Source organism: Polypterus senegalus, chromosome 16 (assembly GCF_016835505.1).
Source record: "Polypterus senegalus isolate Bchr_013 chromosome 16, ASM1683550v1, whole genome shotgun sequence".
Taxonomy (NCBI): domain Eukaryota; kingdom Metazoa; phylum Chordata; class Cladistia; order Polypteriformes; family Polypteridae; genus Polypterus; species Polypterus senegalus.
In genome coordinates, this window is record NC_053169.1 from 26,411,708 (window position 1) to 26,429,387 (window position 17,680).

The 17,680-nt window shown below is 34.3% G+C and overlaps 1 protein-coding gene across 1 annotated transcript in view; it reads right to left on the minus strand.

Annotated features, from left to right (window-relative positions):
• Positions 1-17,680, minus strand: part of smap1 (small ArfGAP 1) — a 167,889-nt gene that overhangs the window by 41,436 nt on the left and 108,773 nt on the right. The window contains exon 7 of the mRNA XM_039738283.1: positions 9,887-9,971. Within this exon, the coding sequence (XP_039594217.1) occupies positions 9,887-9,971 (85 nt within the window). The remainder of the gene's footprint in view (positions 1-9,886; positions 9,972-17,680) is intronic.

Genomic DNA, 17,680 nt, shown 5'->3' on the forward strand with positions numbered 1-17,680 from the left:
ATGGAAATGAAATTAGAAACAGTAGAAAAAAATAAACCAAGCATGTTTGAAACCTACTGAAATATTATTTAATATTATGTTTTTATAATATCATTTTGATTTTTTCTTTACATTTTATTTATTTTACATTGAAAGAAAATCACCTGCAAAAACGTTTTTTCTGATCCTAGAACACATAATTTCTCAATATATAAGAGAAAACTGTTATAGAAACATAAGAGCTTTGTTCTTATACCAAAAAATAAAAATAAAAGTTAACAATATAGTTTCCTCCACATCTTCAATTTATATTTATTACCAGATTACCACTCTGGGACTTTGTTCTTCCTCAACTTGAAATACACATCAGTAAGACACATTGTTCAATTTGAGCCTCATCATCCGGCAACCCTTCCATCAAGTATAGCCTCTGGTCACAGTATAGACTATAAATTCCTTTCCTTGCAGCTGCTCTTTCATACCCAAGAGGATCGAGGCAATATTGTACCTAAATAATTGATAAGCTCTTTCTTCCAAAAACTATCTGTACTTTTGTGAATTTTTAAGTAAGGGGATTTGAGGAAATAAAAGATGGGGGAGGTAAAAGAGGAAAAAAAAAAAATCCACGACAATGCTAGAAACTCTCAATTCCTAATTTCCTTTTAAATAATTGACACCTTCTCTCTGCAAACTGCTCTCTAACATAACCAAACAATCAATAGAGGGTAATAACTCTGTGGCTAAAATCTATGCCACTTATCGATTCTCAGTCAGAAGATTTCTCAGGAAAAGCAGCGCTACATTTATAGAATATTAAAAAGCACACAAAAGGGTTAGAAACGGTAATTTAAATGTTTCTTTTAGGATGAAGTATAAGCCATTTTGTCTTAAAGCAACAACAGCAGCAGCAGTATACTAACCGCTATCTTCTCCATTCTATAATATTTTAAAAACCAACTTTACATACATGATGTTAAAAATTTAATGCATCAAAATACGATGAAAAAATATGTTCATTCACTGCCTGGGCAGCAGCTCTTGTAATTTACCATTACAGCATGATCATGACCCAAAGCCATGTCAGAAGGCAAACAAAGTCACTTTAGAGAAAGAGGTAGACACTGTAGAATCATCTTGCTAAGTCAAAATATCTGTTTCTAGCCTTTTGTGCAGAGCAACAAACAAATAACCATTGGAGCATTTTATATCTCTTAAAAAGGGTGGGTTAATAAAATGCTAGTATGGATAAACTAAGTTTTTGTTTATTTTCTTTAAATACTCCTAGACTTGCACTTTCCTACTACTGCTTTTTACATTTTTGGTATTTTTAAATAGATTCATCATTTTCTGTAACTACTTCTTCCATTATAATACCACATGCTTCCACTAGAATTTTGTAGATGCTGAAAGAGAGAGAGAGAGAGAGAGAGAGACGGACAGACAGAGATGATTAAGCACTTCAACAACAGAGCCTACATGACCTGCTCCTCTGCTTAAATCCTTTGGACTGGGTATGTGGATGCTGCCAATAATGTGAATGATCTCAGCTTGAATTGGCTCACTGAGTTGGGGAAAGTGAGTACAAATTGTGTTGCCTCTGACTTCAAGTAAGCAGTGTGAGGTGGAGCAAGAAACACTTGGCCACAGGCATGATGCAGACCCAGAGGCATGAATTTGTAGACAGGGGACACCGCAGAAAAATAGATCACTGGAGCTGCATGGAAGGAATATCAGAAGATTGTAGAGGCAGCAGTGGTGTTAGAAGACAGCACATGGAAGAGATGGCCTCCAATAAACCTCAAATGTGGGAGAGACACAGCATTTCATGATGTATTAAACTACCAGCACCAGTGAGGATAAAATGTCAACCACAGAAAAAATACAGATGAAGATCTGTCAAAATATTGTCATACAGTGCAGTCACCAAAGGTCAATATTAAAAAAGATTTGAACATCAACATCACACTTAAAACAGAAACAAATTAAAATTCAGAAACTTTCAATTTTTGTTGAACAAGTTGAATCATACTGCATGTAAGTAACATGATTCATAACAATAATTAATCCAAAATAGACTGGTGTACAAGTTCATGCACCCTTTAAACTGAGAGAAGATATAGAGATATGTTCATAATGGCACTAAGTTTTGCTATGACCTCCAGGGGGTCCAGAATGTGTCCCATAACTGAGATCACCCTTTTTATTAGCTTGCTGATTAAGTGGGCCTCTCTTGAAGTGATGTCACCAGTCCAGTACACCACAGCAGAGAAAAATTGCACTGGCCATCACAGAGTTCTAGAAGATGGAAAGAATGTCACCTCCCACATTAAAGGAATACAGTCTCCCAAGGAAAAAGAGCCTGGTCTGACCTTCCTTATATAGTTCCTCTGTGTTCCAGGACCAGTCCAACATGTCATTAATGTGGACTTCCAAATACTTGTTGTAGTGGACCACCTCTACATCCACTCCTTGAATAGTGACTGGATATAGAGGCTCTTTGCTGCAATGAAAGTCAGTAACTAGTTCCACGGTTTTGCTGATGTTAAGATGCAGACAATTCTCTTTGCAACAACAAACAAACTTCTCCACCTAGCTCCTATACTCTGTCTCATTCCCATTATTGATGTACCCCATTAATACAGAACCATCTAAGAATTTCTGCAAGTGACATGACCTGGTGTTATATTTGTAGTCTGAGATGTACAGAGGGAAGGGATAACGAGACTGGTCTGTTTCTTGTGGTGCTCCAGTGCTGCTCACATGTGCATTGAGTCTTACAAACTGCAATCTGCCAAACAGATAGTCCATTAACCAGGACACCATAGGCTCATCCATCTGCAAACCTCTGAGTTTACACCTTAACAGGCATGGCCAGATGGCACTGAAGGCGCTAGAGAAATAAAAAAAAAACAAAAAAAAAACATAATCCTCACAGTGCTGCCAGCTTTGTCCAGGTGAGAATAAGTCTTGAGGAGCAGACAGATAACTGCATCCCCCACTACAATTTTTGTCCAATAGCAAACTTCAGTGAGTCCAGGACCAGTCTCTCATAGGTCTTCATTATGTGAGAAGTAAGTGCCACTTGTCTGTAGTCATTAGCTGAAGAGGTGCCTGCCTTGTTTGGCACAGGAACAACGCAGGACGTTTTCCACAGCAGTGGCACTTTCTGAAGCCATACGGACAGACTGAGCAGATGACACAGGACACATGAAAGTTGGTCAGCAGAGACATTAAGAACAGAGGCACCAACTCCATCTGGTCCAGCAGCTTTGCCAGTGTGTAGCTTTCTCAGTTGTCTCCTTTCTTGATCTTCAGTTATGGACAGACCACACTGATGCTCAGAGGTGAACTTGTCAATGGCCAATCTAGCTGATGTGATAGGAGATGTTGATGTAGTAGGGATGGTGTGGGGAGACTGGTCTTTCAGAAGAAGGTGGCAGTGGCAGCAAAAGTCTGTTAAAAACTTGGTTTGGGGCATTAGCTTTGTTCACATCCCCTTCTAACACCTGAGCCCTGAATTGCGAAGTCCTGTAATTATACCCATTCCATTCCAGACATCCTTCATATTATTCTGAGAGAGTTTGCTTTCAATTTTAGCTTTGTAAGCTTCCTTTCCTTTACTCAGCTTTTTCTTTAGCGCATGCTGTATGTCCTTCAGAACCTCTGTCACCGGATTTGAATGCTTTCTTTTTCTTATTCAGAAGACCTTTTAGCTTCTTAGTAATGCAGGGCTTGCTGTTTGAAAAGCAGCACACTGTCTTTGTTGGAACCACTGTGTCAACACAGAAGTTAATATAGTCTGTGATGCAGTGACAGAGTCCTTTAGTATTGTCCCTATATGACTCTCACATCATTTCCCAGTCTGTCATTTAGAAGCAGTCGTTCAGAGCCATTTCACATTCCAGGCTCCATTTCCTCACTATTCTGGTGGTAACAGGTTGCTGTCCAATTGCATGCTTGTAGCTGAGAATAAGATGAATCAGGCTGAGGTCAGATCTACCCAAAGGCACCAGCAGATTACACTTAAAGGCATCTTTAAAATTTTAATACATCAGATGCAGCTTGTTGTTTCCTCAAGTACAACCAGTTAGAAAGATCATCTAACTAAAATGATTTTCAAAGCAGATAAAGAAAAAAATGACTATCACACTGTTATATGTATGGATGCAAAAGGAGAAAATGAGCATGTTTTCCCACATATATTAGTGTAAGAAGCATATATTTGGAAGAGCAATGTAACAAAAAAAAAAAATTAATGTTTAACAAAACTTTCATTTGAACTTAATTAAAAAAAAAATGATCTAATGGTCCAGAAACTCCAAAAATTAGTCAGTAATATCCAAGCCAGGAAAATTATCAGTACAGAGTTTTGCTCAAATAGAAATGCCTAAAACAGGCTGATAGCAATGTGACCAAATCTTTTCAACATTTTTATTAAAATTGCAGATAAGACTTCTTAAAAAAAGATTCTAGTATTACAGCCAAAGGTATGGAATACCAATGAGAAAACAAACTTAGCTATTGATTTGTACACGGATTTCTAAAGATTGTAAAGTAAAAAAAATAGAAGATTCCTAAGATATTCCTATTCCTAAAATAGTCTTAAACATCTAACTGGACTGAACATGCATTTTCAAATATGTTTCGACAAAAACACTCAATTTATCATGGCTCCAGGGTATCCAAAGCTGGATTAAGCAGTTTTCAGATTGTTACAGGGAGAATATTCAGAAGTTTATTTCAATATTTCCAGGTGTACCTGACTCTGCAAATTCACGCAAAAATCAAGCACCATCATTCTCTGAGTGCAAAGATCACAAATGATGCAAGGATTTACAGGGCTCTGTAAGCATGGCCAATGTAATGGTTATTGACCATTAGAAACAGTCCAAACAAGTATGGCTTTCATGGGAGGGTAGACAGGAAACAACTCATCTACAAGAAGAACATGGCAGCTTGGCTAAACTTTGCACATTTGCCTCTGAATGAACCATAATATTTAGGGAATGCAGTACTCTGAACAGATAATATCAGACAGTTGTTGTTTGATTGTTGTTGAGCAGAATGGTATATTTGGTGAAAACCAACATAGTGAATCACAAGAATTTCATAAGAACTTTCAACTATAAAAGGTTGATTATTTAAGGTTGTCCTGCAGCCACAAGAGTCTGAAGTGACACAATCATTGACTTCACCGTGAACTCTTCTGTATATATCACTCTACAAGTCAATGTGAGACCCACAGCCTGACAGAGGAAGCTTGGCTGAAAATGGATCATGACACTTTTAGAGAGTTGTGCATAATCAAATCCCCTCAAACATCAATGAACCAAAGCAGTGGTGTACAGTGTAAACCAAAGTTAGTCCAAAATGACATAATAGACTTAAACTCGCACAGAGCTTAACCCATTATTTTTCAAGCTATTAGTTCCAAAGATGGTTCTACAAGCTACCAAATGATGGAATGCACTTAATTTTTCACAGAATACTTTTTAATTTTGGCTGTTTTTTATTAAATGACAAACAATGCTTTGTTATTTGCATCTTGATTTATCTAAATCTATGACTTTATTAAAAAGATTGACATTAGTTGTGCTGTGATATACAAAAGCCTGTGGCTTATAAGATGCACGAAGAATGCAAAAAGAGTGGAACATAACATGAGAATTTATGAGAAAAAACATACTGCATAATGGCAGAAAAGCAGTGCTAGAATGAAAAAATCTTATAAAAGCATTATGATCCAATGTATGCAGCCAAAGCAACAAATAAGCATTCTCAATTCAAACCTTAACCTCAGTAACAGACGCTGAAAAAAGCTGAAAATTGCTTTTCACCAAAAGGTTCCCACCTCACTTGAGGGACCATAAGCAACATCGCCTAGAAGAATGGGTAAATGTAATTAACACTTGCTATAAAAGATGCATTGCTCTAATTTCTACCAAAGATGCTCCTAAAAATACTGAATCAAAAGTGGCTCATATCACTTTTATTTACACCCTTCTTCAAACTACCCTTGACATTTTTTTATGTTTTTTTTTAATACAATATATTAGATATGATTTAAAGACTACTGTGAAAACACAAAACCAAATACAATATTATGACATAATATCAATTATGTACACTAAGAACAAAAAAAAAAAAAATCAATTCTGGTATTTCAAAACAGCCATCACAAGAAAATCTAGTACCTCATTTGTTTTCTAATATTTAATTTCATACTTGACAGCTTTTTCATTTACCTTAAATCCTGCAAATGAAATCTATGGTTAAGAGATCCATCTGCTGATATTTATAGCTAGAAGTGGCATCAGTTCTTCACATCTGTTACAGGCTTTTTAAAATACATTTTAAATTTTGAATTACAAATAAATTTTATAATTTTTCTGGACAAAACAAAAGAAAAAGTGACCTAAGATAGGCTGGTCTAAAAATGCACTACACTGAGTCTGTTTATATATCCATAAGAAACATATGCAACACCTTGGTGAATCTAGGCTGGGGTACTACCCAGTATTATAAAAGTATACCTAAAAGTAGCTACCGAGATTATGTAATAAAATAAAAAAAAAAATACGCCCTATGGTTCAGCTATCTTAGTAGCATAACAAGCCTTGTCAAATGAGAATAAAGCATGAGGATAGGCAAAAATGCTTATTTCATTTACAAAGGCGAGTTTTCATCCTGCTTTCAACTTATGTATTTTCATCACATTTTGTTACTAGCTGTAAGAAATGTTTCTGTATCATTAAGGAAAATTGTCAGGCACTTAAATTGTTTTGAACAAATAAAGCCAAACTATATTCAAAATTCAAAAATAAGCGAAGTATAAAGATGCAATCTGTAACAGTTTTCATAAGTCTTTTTTTTCCCCAAACATTTTCAGTATCAGTGCTTCTATGATTTTAATCTTCCGTTACAATATTTTACACAATAAATAGATCTGAGTTCATATTCATACATAAAAGAGGTCTTCTTTGAATATGCCTGATATCCTACTGCTTTTTAGCTACAGGAACAGAAATTTCAATAAATGAATATATAGATATTAACAAACACTACTTTTACCAAGCATACTTTAAAATTAATACAAATATATATATTGTTACTGTACTGTACTAAAAACACTGTTGAGGAACATGTTTGCGTGCTATGTCTTTTTCAGGAATTGTATCAGATGAAGACAGCGTGAAGTCAGCACTGCATATGATTCAAAATACTTTCATGTTATTTTCGTTCATTATTTCAGTACAAATTATTTAAAAGAAAACAAAAAGAAAAAATCATCATTGAAATAGATTTTCAGATTGAGTATCAACACAATTATTGACAAATCTCATATTTACAGTGAAAAAGACCGGGAGAGCCGAAGAGAGTTGTGTGCGAACAATCTGCAAACTGTTCATTGAGATGCCATCGTCATATGCATACACGAGGCACATTTCCATTTCAATGGTTGCGTAAATAAGCAAAACGTTCACTACTGGGCTGAAACCAACCCTTGTGAACTTTATCAGAGACCTCTGCACAGCGAGCGTGTTACAGTTTGGTGTGCCGTTGCAAAATGTGGCATTGTAGGCCCTTACTTTTTTGAGGAGGAAAGATCAACGGTCACCATCACTTCAGAATGCTACATTGAAATGCTAGAGAACTTTTTGCGGCCCCAACTGGAAAAAATAGATGTACTGGATGCCTGGTTTCAACAGGATGGAGTAACAGCTCATACGGCACAGAGATCCATGCAAGTTTTGTGGGAGATGTTTCAGGGGAAGCTGATCTCCCTGCGCAACGATGTTGGGTGGCTTTCACGTTCAACTGATCTCGCTCCGTGCAATTTCTTCTTGTGGGGCTCTCTCAAGGCAAAGGTATACACAGATCAAACTCAAAACCTCGATGTCCTCAAGGATGCTATTCGCCATTAAATCGCTGCCATTTCCCTTGAAATGGGTGAACAAGTCATGCAAGTGTTCAGAAATTGTCTTGAAGTGTGTATCGCTAATGATGGCCACCACCTTGATGAAATTATTTTTTTAACACGGTGAAAAAAACTATTTTGTATACCCTCTCTTGTGTTGTAATGAAATTCAGCTCATCTTATAGCGTTTTTGTAGAATGTTTGAAATTTGGTACTTCTTTTTGGCTCACCCTGCTTTACTGATGGAAATATTTTATCTGGTAACTATGATTTCATAGTTTACTATTTCCTTAAGAGAAGAAGGTAGGATAGGTTTCACATATTACTTCTGACAATGTGAAATAAAAAGTAGGGTAGACCCGGACACAAACCTGCTTAATCAGTGCAGTCACTGGAATGAGCCCATGAACAAATTTAACTCTTACTAAAACTGGCAATTCACTCTTGGAATAAGGAACAGATTTGAAAGTTATAAACTGTCATGCAAAAAAAAAAAAAAAAATTCAAACAATTGCAGTTACAAATCAGGTTTTCAACTAAAATATAACATTAGGTAAAATACTAAGTTAATACATTTAATACACATTTAAAAACGTGTATCTAAAGAATAAAACTGTACAAACACCAATTACCACTTTGCAAAAAAAAAAAGTTGTTTACCCTTAGTTAAATTCAATTATAGAGATAAGAGTCAGCTGATTGAATAGAGTCTTGATTATGACCAACCCTGCTCAATATAATTCTCACTTATTTTAATTCTTACCGTCACAGTCAAGATGTTGGCATAAAGTTTCCATGGGCACAAGATGCCACCAACAAAGCAAATCCCTGCAGACTTCAGAAAATAGTTGTCTATCAGTACCATAAATCTACAAAGCCCTTTGAATGGATGCAGGACTCCACCAAATCAAAGTGAGTGGCATAATGCTCTTCAAATGTAAAGGAGGTAGAGGAGCAATTGAACGTTCCTAGGAGTGGCTACCTTTCCAGAATTACTCCAACAACTCAGAGTAAAATAACAGAGAATGTCAAAGCATCCTAAAAAAAATCCAAAGATCACCAACTTTCTTTGGCCTCACCAAGAGTGTTTATAACACCACATTAAGACAGAAACTGGGTAAAAATGAGTTTCACTGGAGAGCAGCAGGGCTGAAACCACTGCTAACTAAAATCATATGCTCATTCCATTAAGAAGGAAGCACATGAATAATCTACAAGCCTTCAGACAGAACATTCTTTGGACAGATGAGACAAACGTGGAATTTTCCAGATGACAAGGGTCTCATTATGTTTAGCATAACACAAACACTGTATTCCACCAGGAGAACATCAGACCAACAGTCAAACATGATAGTGCAAAGGCATAGGAATGCTCTTCTGTCCCACAACATGGACAACCTGGCACAACTGAAGGTGCCATGAATTTTTCTCTGCATCGGAAAATTCCTAAAGAGAATGCTCAGCCATTATAAGTGAGCAAAACAATGATCCAAAAAAACGAAAGCAAGACAACATTAAAATCCAAATCCAATAGATATACTATGATTGATTCTAAAACAAGCTGTTCATGCCTGAAAACCTACCTATTGTCAAATTTCCCCATGTGACAAATAAAACACTTTAGATGTACGTCTCTGAATCTTAACATTTCTACAAGGAAAAGCACAGTAAAATTCCTTCACCACAACATGGAAGACTTGTATTGAATTACAGGAAGGGCCTGATTATGGTCATTGCAGCTAAATGTGGCACAAACAGTTATTAAGCATACATAAGAAATTACTATTTCTCATAGTGCCAGTTGGTTTTGGAGAAGTTGATTCATTCCAGAAATTACATAAGTTAAAAAAAAAAAATGACACCCAAGTGAGCAAATGGTTATGTATAGTGCCATGACTGCATTTTTAAGAAGAGGCATTAAATTTTTATATATCTATATTACCCTTTACAATGTTGCTCCATCTACAACCAAGTCCCCAATTTACTTACCCAAACCTAATAAATCAATAGATGGTTCTACTATTTTGAGAGGACTCGCATGATGATCTGTTGAGTGTTCTTCTTTCTTCTGAGGCTTTAAAAATAAACACATTTATAAAATATTAAAGTAAGTATTACTTTTTTGCCATCTTTATATTTTTATTAAGTCTGCAGCTGGGGTGAATGGCAGTTTCCACTTGAGTACTTAAGATTACATTATTAATAATTAAAATGAACAATAATAAATGCATCAATCATTATCTATGCTTTCACCAAAACAAGAGCAATAAGATACTCTGCTACACTGTACAAACAAAACTGTCATTTTTAAAGTAGCAAGATAGCTCAAGATACTGTAGGTCTGAATATCTACAAGATCTAGATCGCAAAACATTGTTTTCTTTGTACAGTACATATTTTCTCAGGCAAAACTTGTATAATGTAAATATTACTTCTGTGTAAACCATAATATAAGTATATTTATCTAAAGAATTAGATTTATGTGTATTTCTAGTTATTTGAAAAAGAGCTGTGATGAGAGATTTAATGCAAGTCAGACTGATTCAGAGTTCAATAGAAGCTATCAGGGTTTGCTCAATGAGTAGTACTTCATTAAAATGAAGGAGGGAGAAAATGTGTCATTCAGCCGTAAATTTATTAGAGGATGCAGAAAATAGGACACATAGATAGAGGTTCTATACACAGTGGAATTAGGATGTAGAAATATCCTACAAGTCTACAAATACTTTCTAATGTCCCATAAAGTTTACTGCAAGTCACATTTCAACTGAAACATGTAAAATACAATGTTCAGATTACAGCTTTGTTTACCCTGCCAGAACTTAAGACAAATCAAACAAATATATTTGTCCTAACTGAAAAGTTCAGATAGGCATATAAGGCAAAGTGAACGCAACATAGTAATTGAAACAAAAAGATCTTAAAAGTATGAAGAGCAATAACAACTAGCACTCAAGTTTCCACACATCAACATGAAGACTTGCATTTCTTTAAAATATGTATGACTCAGAAAGACACCATCCCTGAACTTCTACAAATATAAAATTTTAAAGGGATAGAAAAAATTCATTCATTTAAAAATGTCAACTGACTATGGATTGTAAGTGCATTACTATATGGGTTTCATGTAAAAGATGCAATTAAAAGCATCAGCACACAAAACCATAGCTCAAACAAACTCAGAAATAAACAATGATATTGACTATGATAACTTACTAAAATGCCAATTACCACACTTGGATAAAGAAAATTGTAGCGGTCCTTTCAAGGTTAAATAAGAATTATCCTAACCCTTATATTTTTCTGCAAATTACATTTGCATTACCATCTAATTTTGAAAGTAATTATTTAAGTGCTAGAAAACTTCAAGACATACATTCTCCAGCATATAAAAAATCTGGGTATTTAGCAAATGAATACAACCCTTCAAAATATTCTTAATTGGAAATGACAAGCATCTTTTACTTGAGACCATAGAGACTCAAAAAATGTGTAATTAATTAGAATAACTTAATTGAAAAGATACAAGTAAAGGTTTTTGTAAATTTATATTTCCACTTTATAGTGCTGCAAATATGAAAAATAACTTCAAAAACTGATTTATTGCATTTAGCAATAAATTAAAACACTCCACTATAAACAACAAACTCTCTGCCTTTGCTTTACTTTTAATTTATATACATTAAAGTTAAAACCCTTCTGAAACTATATTATACATATACAGTATATTATAGCATGATAACACACTTCTGAAAGCCTAAACCTTTGTTGTTGCAAATGCATACATTTTTAAAGTAAAAACTGGGCTTAACAATAGCACATTTCCCAAGGAATAATCAGCAGAGAGGGTGATGAGCAACATTTATAGTAAAACAAAAAATACCTGTAACTGCCATAGCCACCTTTTAATTAAAATGTTAAAACATAATTCTATTACATGACAACACATATTGTAAGAGAGCGGATATAAGGGTCTGTTAGATAAGGCTGTAGTGCTAAAGACACACTATATCTAGCAGTGGCTCTTTTGCAATAAGTAAACCAAACTATTGGAATGAAAGTGCATGTTACTTTATGATCACATCTCCATTAAATGTAAAGGGTAAAAAAGGCAAAGAATTTGATCAAACAGGGAAGACTTTTATACTTTTAAGAAAACTACTAATAAAAAAGAAATCAATAGCAAACAGATGCAGTGTTTAAAAAAAGACTAATGATAGTTGGAGAAAGTATCTGTTACAGTGTTTTCACTATGCTTCTGTGAGCTAAAAATAGCTCTTTTAAAGTCAGAAAATGAAATACTGTTTAATGTTGCAGAGTTATGTTCTGGAATGTCATTCTTCCTCAAAATCCAGCAAACTGTGCATAATGTGAGGAAATAACATGTAATAAAAACTGTATATGTACAAATATACAGTGCTGCCAAAAAAGCAACCAAAATATTCCATGTTGACTTATTTCCAGGTCTATTTGACAGTTTTCTTACCATACACTGTTATTTTTTCCAGATCTAGTGTGACAGATTTATTTCATAAGGCAGAGTTTAATTTTCTTATAAAATGTAATAAAGTAATTTGAAGATTTACCACATCACAAAGTTAAATAAAGATAAGCTGTTTTTATCAGTACACAAAAAGACTTTGCAAGGTTACAAGTGTGCAGCTGATAAAGTCCTTATTAAGAAGTAGAAGAGAGAAAGAGACAGAGAGAAAGCTAGTGTGCAAATCAGCAGGCAGGATTCTTGCTCTTACATTTAAAACTTTCCTTCTCTTAATAATAATAACCAACATTTAAATTAGCTATGCAATATTAGCTAATTTTAAGGAAAGTTAGTTATTCCTCTCATTTTAATATAAACTAAGTTTACTAAGATCACATTTTTGTCAAGACACTATCATTAGATTACTAGAAAATGCCAAGTAACTGTAAAGCAGTAACTTCTAAAGCCTTATTGAAAATTATGAAACTGTAGGTGACTTTTTTGGATTACTCTTTTAAGAACTAAGTATGTAGTGTACTAGTTTCAAGGACAGCATGTTCGGCTAACAAAACTTTGTAGTAAACATGACTGTCAAGAAATGTTAAAGAGAGCAAAGGATTTACATTTTTTTTTTGCAAATGACTACTAATATGTACAAGTCCTACCCACATTCAGAATTGTTTCACATGCTCTAAAAATATTGTTCAGATTAAGACTGTACATTACAGAACAGACTAAGCAACAATTTTCCTTTCTGTATTTTTAAAAGTTAAAAAAAAAAAACAACATGATATTAAGATGGTTGATCAAACAGTTTTGAACCTGTACTGTATTCTACTGTACTGATTTTGTACATGGCCACAGATAAGCTCTGTATTAAAATCTATTACAGGATCCAAGAACTGGTGGTTTATTATGTATGTTTCTTGTAATTGAAGTACAGTATGTCAGTTTGGATGCTGAAACCTGCAATAATGAAGTCTCAAGTTATTACAGAATTTCTAAGGATAGAGGACAATACATATTTAGAGATTCATTATCACATTGTCGAAATATACCAGGAAACTACTTCATATGATGCAGTTAGCCAATGGTTGGAAGAACTCCAATATGGTAAGATGTCTTTTGAAAACGATCCAAAAGAAGAAAACAACTTACAAAAAGACACATATCTGACAGTATTGGGTTACCCTTATAATTTATTTAATGGGGGAAAAGAGTAACAACAAAAACAATAAATACAACGGTTTACATTTTATAAAGATTTTTAAGATTCTAAACTTTAATTTGAAATACATTTTGCCAGCCATTACTCTTCTTTTACCTGAACAACTGGATTACTGCTAGGACATTAGCAACATTCCTCAAGGTTAGAACAATTGTTTTTTGCTTTCCCCATTCAAAAAATGCCACTGAATACGTAACATCTTGTCAAAAGTAACATAGTTAACTGTGATACGGAAAGCTGTTCTTTGTGAATCAGGCCAAAACATCTCTTCCCTATATGGCCACATTTGCTACCATTGAGACTGACAGCATTTTAGCATGAGTGTCACAACCTGTAATTTTGATAAATTCGTCTGTATAGGAAAAAGCACTGTCTTTGAATAGCTAGTGGAGGTAGGACATGGCCAATCCCATATATCTGTTTGATCTACATGCATAGTGAAATGTGTTATACAGAAAAATCACAAGAACCAATGTTGATCAATATCTCGTTCACAAAAAAGTTCAGCTGGAACAACTTAAACACTTTCCAATTGATACTGGTTTCATCAATGAACAACTAGGTATGTTTTAGTCTAACATCTGTGAACATGTTTTGCATTCTCTCCATAATGTGCCTAAGGAGTTGTATTCTCCATAAACTCCAAACCTAAGTAGCAAATTTTCACTTCTTCACCATTCCAAATCCTCAAACGCAAATCCTTTTGTTTAAGCTGTAGTGCATGTTTAACAGTTTCAGCTGCTCTGACAAGCAACAATTTAACATAAGGAGCAATACTGAAGGTAGTAAAAAATGAGCATTTTGTTTTGCTGCAGGAAAATGTGGTAGCACCTTTACTCTCAAGGAACAAGGTGTTTTAAACAACTGCCCAAAAAACTCAGACAGTACATCCGCACTGGACACAGGTAACTCTGTTTGCTTGGCTGATACACTGCATAAGATGTGCTCAGCTTTGCTGTGGAAGATGTGTGTGTGTTTTACTCTTTCTGTTACATGCTGGTGCTGGTTTAACCATATTCTTCACATGAAACCTTTCCTTTGATAAATTACATGTGTTGGGTCTTTATCTTTTCAGAGCCACAGATTGTATTTTCATAATCTGAGGGGTTACTTCATAGGGTATTCAATAATGAATACCTTGACTGTGCTACAGAAGAGTAGTTGCTTAAGCAAGAAAAAACATTTTACTTGAGTGGCACAGAAAAACATATTAGTGTTCACAATGACTACGCTGAAAAATAAAGTTTGTTTGGTTTTACAGATGTCTTTACTAAAAAGGGAAATTGAACATTTTCAGAAAACTTTGTGTAGTGCCTTCTTGGCTGGTATGATAGCACAGTGGCTCACAGATCCAACATCCTAGTGCTGAATCTCATGCCCTGGGAATGTCTCTGTGGAGTTGACATCCCACAATCATAAAGATGAGGAATTTAAAGTAGACTTGCAAGTTGAAACTATCCTCCTATGATTGACAGTAGTTTAAAAGAATATTAATAAATAACATAGATGTCTAACATTACTATTGCTGCTTCTCCTCACTTAAGTCATGCAAGAATTTTATGACACTTAAGTATTTCACAACTCGAGCACTTGTAATGTGATCTGTTTGTTTCCCTTTTTCAATATGATTTTAATGTAGACAACAAAGGTCAAAGGCAGAGAAAGAAGTACAATTTTCTATTACTTCTCCTTATTAAATTCTTCAAGTGTAAAAAGAAAAAAATACAAATTTCTAACTCATTAATGCAAATATGCTGAACTGACACAAAGACAGCATTTAATTAATCATAAACAATAGACCCAGAAATTTGATGGTTGTTAACTAAAAATGTTTCTTGCATACAAATTAAGTACTGTATTTGATTTCAGTACACCCAAGCCTCTACATATTTAATTTCCAATTAGTATTTTTCAGTTTTTAAAGGTAGCCAACCTCCATGCCAGGTACATATTGCCTTTATTATTTCCACATACTCCTTGTGGCTGTTTTCTTTCGGTAAGCATGTAATGTTCTTGGCAGTGAACACTATACAATTGAGCAAAAATCCTAACATGCTTATTATCAGATTCCAAAAATTCAAAGGAGTATTAAAATATTAAAATTAAACATATTCATTAACCACATTAATGTTAGATTTTTTTTTAAATGAAATGAACATTCTGCAAAACTTTCTTTTAATTATTTAACTTCAGCATTTACTCTGTCAAGATCTTTAAAGCAATGCCTTAAACAACACACAAGAAAAATATAGTTAATTCTTTGTCAAATTTTGCACCTAGAACAAATCTTCATGCATTCACTCAAAGTCCCCACTGACATTACCCATTCAGCAATGTATAATCACATGCTAAGCTGCAGTTGAACAAACATATAAGAAAGAAGACTACAGTGAGAATGATAAACTAAACTGGAGTATGCAAGCCAGTAATTGTGAATGATTAGGTGTAATGCACAAGAATACTCAGCAGCTCATTTTAAGAGTGTAACAAATGTGTTTTATGCCGATTTTGGTACACTGCACATATTATTTCTACTTAGGATTTGCAACTATGACCACCAAACAGAATGTTCAGTGCTCGGCATGAACTTGACAGTATTCCAAAAATCATCTACACAGAGCCATCAACATCAAAATTTAAGATTTATGTGTACTGTATGTAACAAATGTTATGATTGCACATTGATGTGAGTTAAGGCTGCATTTGTACATGCAAAAGCCAGTTTTTCACAGCTAGACTCAAGCCATAAGACTACTATTCTCTAAGAAAAAAGTTTTATTTTAAAATTGGTCTATAATTATTAAATATATTTGATTGTAAATCGGTCTACTTCTAAAGTCTAAACAAGGGCAAGTTTTAATACATTTTGGGATTTATCTTCTCTCTTTTCATTATACATGTTTATTCTTTCTCTTCAATATGGCTTAGTTACACAGTGTTCAATCTTGCAAGAAGTATACTAGTACTAAATATGAATGTAGACCTATCTCAGCCAATATTTGCCTAGTCTCAAATGAACTTTTTATCTAAAATTTCTAATGCATTTTTTCTTCTTAGCCTATCTGGAATCTAACTAATGATATTTAAATCATACTAGTCTGCATTCTGAAATCAAAACAGCGAAACTGCTCATGCCTGCATTGTGAATAACCTTTTCCTCTGTGTTAATGGCAGCTGCTCCTGTGGGCTGTTGCATCTTGTACTAACTGCGGACTATAATTTGTACTGAAATGACTAATGAATTATGCTGAACAAATATGCTACTACTGAAGTTTGTAGTTTTATACAATTACCACTTGAGTCTTGCTTTATAGTTGAGGTCTACAATAGATTGATTTCAGGCCTCACTCCGGCATATGCTATAGGTTGTGCTCTCCATGCTGTGAAGCTTTAACCTGTTCCTCTCAGTCTGTATAAACCTTTGAATCCTCTCTCACAAGTAATACGACATTATCATAGTGATGAATGCAGCCTTCATCACCCTTGATGATAAAAGTGATCCAAACATTGATGCAACACTGTTAATCCAATGTTTCCTTGTTAATCTGACACTTTATTTCAATTTGTGTGTCAGATATCAGGTATAATTTCAATCCTTGGTGATTCTTCTGACAAGAAAAAGAATTTACAGATTGCCACCTGTTATTCATATAGGGTACAGGTTCTAACACTGAGATTTCTGCCAGGTAATATTCTTTGTTCAACAAAACTAATCTGCATGATCAATACCAATTTATTATTATTTCCAGTGAGCCTGTACAAATGATTTTATTTAATATGTACCACCATTACTTTTCAAATATATGTAGAGTACTGGCCCAGTAAAATGTCAGTCAACAAATGTACAGGTTTTATGAGTGCAAAAAGGAATTGGTTAGAGGAACGTACTACAGTATGTTCAATACATGCATCGATGTTCCCATTTCTATACAAACACCAATCCACAGAAAGGCCACTATAATAAACCAGCAGTGCAATAAAAGCATTATATAAAATACAAGAATCACATTTGTATAACATTACAGCATTACAATTGCAGTATACTATACCATGAACATATTTGTAGCTTAGGAGT